At 29.9% G+C, this 1,988-nt stretch overlaps 1 protein-coding gene across 1 annotated transcript; it reads right to left on the bottom strand.

Moving 5' to 3' along the window:
* Positions 1–273: 273 nt before the first annotated feature.
* LOC120092033 (uncharacterized) lies at positions 274–1,130 on the bottom strand. Its single transcript, XM_039050225.2, has one exon. It carries the CDS (start codon positions 1,077–1,079, stop codon positions 540–542), a length of 540 nt encoding a protein of 179 aa, XP_038906153.2. The 5' UTR covers positions 1,080–1,130; the 3' UTR covers positions 274–539.
* Between the last annotated feature and the right edge of the window lie 858 nt (positions 1,131–1,988).

Below are 1,988 nucleotides of genomic sequence, written 5' to 3'. Positions count from 1 at the left end.
TCTTAAAAAACTTCCAATTGAATTTTCATAGCAATTTCTCATTGCTTTTTTCTTTTTTAATGAACAAACATAAATATATTTGACCTTTTTTTTTTTTTTTTGCATTACTTCAAATTGAAAAATCGAAAAATTACATGAAAATTAATTTTCATAAACAAAATATTTAAGGGAATTATATGTTTCAATGAAACATATCACTCCAAAGTAAAAAAGTTGATGAGTTAAAATATCTATTTCATCCCTCTAGTTACATTTCAATTAAAGAGTAAAAACTACACAATGTACACATAATTTGTAAAATTAAATTAAAAAAAATCAATTACAATTACGTATAATTCAACCATAATTAATCTATCACTTCGAAAAACGTCTAATTTTCATATCCATGTTTAATGAAAGAAAAAAAATAAAAATTGAAACAAATTACATCACCATTCCAACTCCATCATCCTCATCCGTGATCATCCTCTACATTTAAAGAGAGGTTAAAACAATGAAACACCAAATATATATATTTTTAACAAAATGGTTAGAAGCTTCTAGCCAATCATGTCTTGAAATCTCCGATAAGACTCTTGTTTTTCAAGCTTGAATTTCTCATGAGACCTTGCAATAAAAATCTCAGCCAATTTATCAATTTCATTAACACCCTCTTCATTTTTAATCTTATTATTATTCTCTCTCTCCTCCAGCCACTCCAAATACCCACCAAGCTGGTCACCGCCGCCGCCGCCGCCGCCGGAGTATTCATGGTCCCACGTGATCACTGGCGGAGTCACGTGAGAATTATAATAATTAGAAGAAACAGAGCACCAATTGTAGTGAAGTCTAAAGGAGCCATAAAGAAGCTTCTTCTTGTTCCTCTTCAAAGCTATGGCGTATTGATGGTTGGCTTGTTTTAAGATGTGAAACGCCGTCGTTTTGGCTCGGGAGATAGCTCTAGCTAGAGAAAGAATGAGAGTCTGCAAAACAGCTTTGAATTTCACTAAGCTTGAAGATGGAGATGGAGATGAAGATGAAGGCAAGATTTGGAGTGAAGAAAATGGGGAAGAAGAAGAATTAAGGGAACCCATTTTCATATTTTTTTCGTTTTGCAATAATGTTACTTTTAGTTGTTTATAAAGAGATTTCTTCACAATTTTGCCCTTTGCCTTTTTGTTTATTTAAAGTTGATGGCATGTGACTCTTTGTGGATAAAGGTGGGGAAGTTGGTTGGTATTATTTTGTAAAATATTAATTTAACGCTTGCATTACACGTTTACTACACGATTGTATTTTCGGGTTAAATTGGAGAATTTTCAATTTTATATATCGAGATTTTTAAATTTTTTTAAAAAAATAATTTTGAAATTTGTTTTCCTAAGAGATCATCGATGTATATTTGGTATTTTAAAATTTTATGGATCAACTTTCGACTTAAAATTTAAAAGGATTTCCATAAATAGAAAAATAAAGGAAAATATTTACACAAAAAACAAAATTTAAATATAGTTGTGACATACATTATTATCAATTTCTATCACAGATAAAAAACACCTATCAGTGATAAAAACTGATACGAAATTAGTGCAAGTCTATCCGTGTCTATCAATATTATTTTCCATTTTTTGCTATTTCTATAAATAGCTATGAAAATTTTTCTATAATTTAATTTTATATCTAATAGGTTAGTTGATTTTTAAAAGTATATATATTGGCCAACCGGAGCTACCACCTTCAATTTATACTAAAAAAAAGTATAATATATGTTGAAGAATTTTTTCGTTAATTTTTTTAATATTCGTGAATGTCTGGGCCAACTTAGATGCACTTTGACTAATCTTATGGGACAATCCTTTGACCCTACAATATTTGGGTGTCAAGGAAACTCGTAGCATATCAAATCCTTAAGTAGATGATTACCATGAATTTAACCCATGATCCCTTAACCTTTTGACCTTTTTTTTATGTTCTCACAACCACTAGGCTAACCCGTAATGGTTCATTTA

Source organism: Benincasa hispida, chromosome 11 (assembly GCF_027475165.1).
Source record: "Benincasa hispida cultivar pf3 chromosome 11, pf3_genome.v1.1, whole genome shotgun sequence".
NCBI classification, from domain to species: domain Eukaryota; kingdom Viridiplantae; phylum Streptophyta; class Magnoliopsida; order Cucurbitales; family Cucurbitaceae; genus Benincasa; species Benincasa hispida.
The sequence above is the reverse complement of the archived record's forward strand: the minus strand, read 5'-3'. Positions and strand labels throughout refer to the sequence as shown.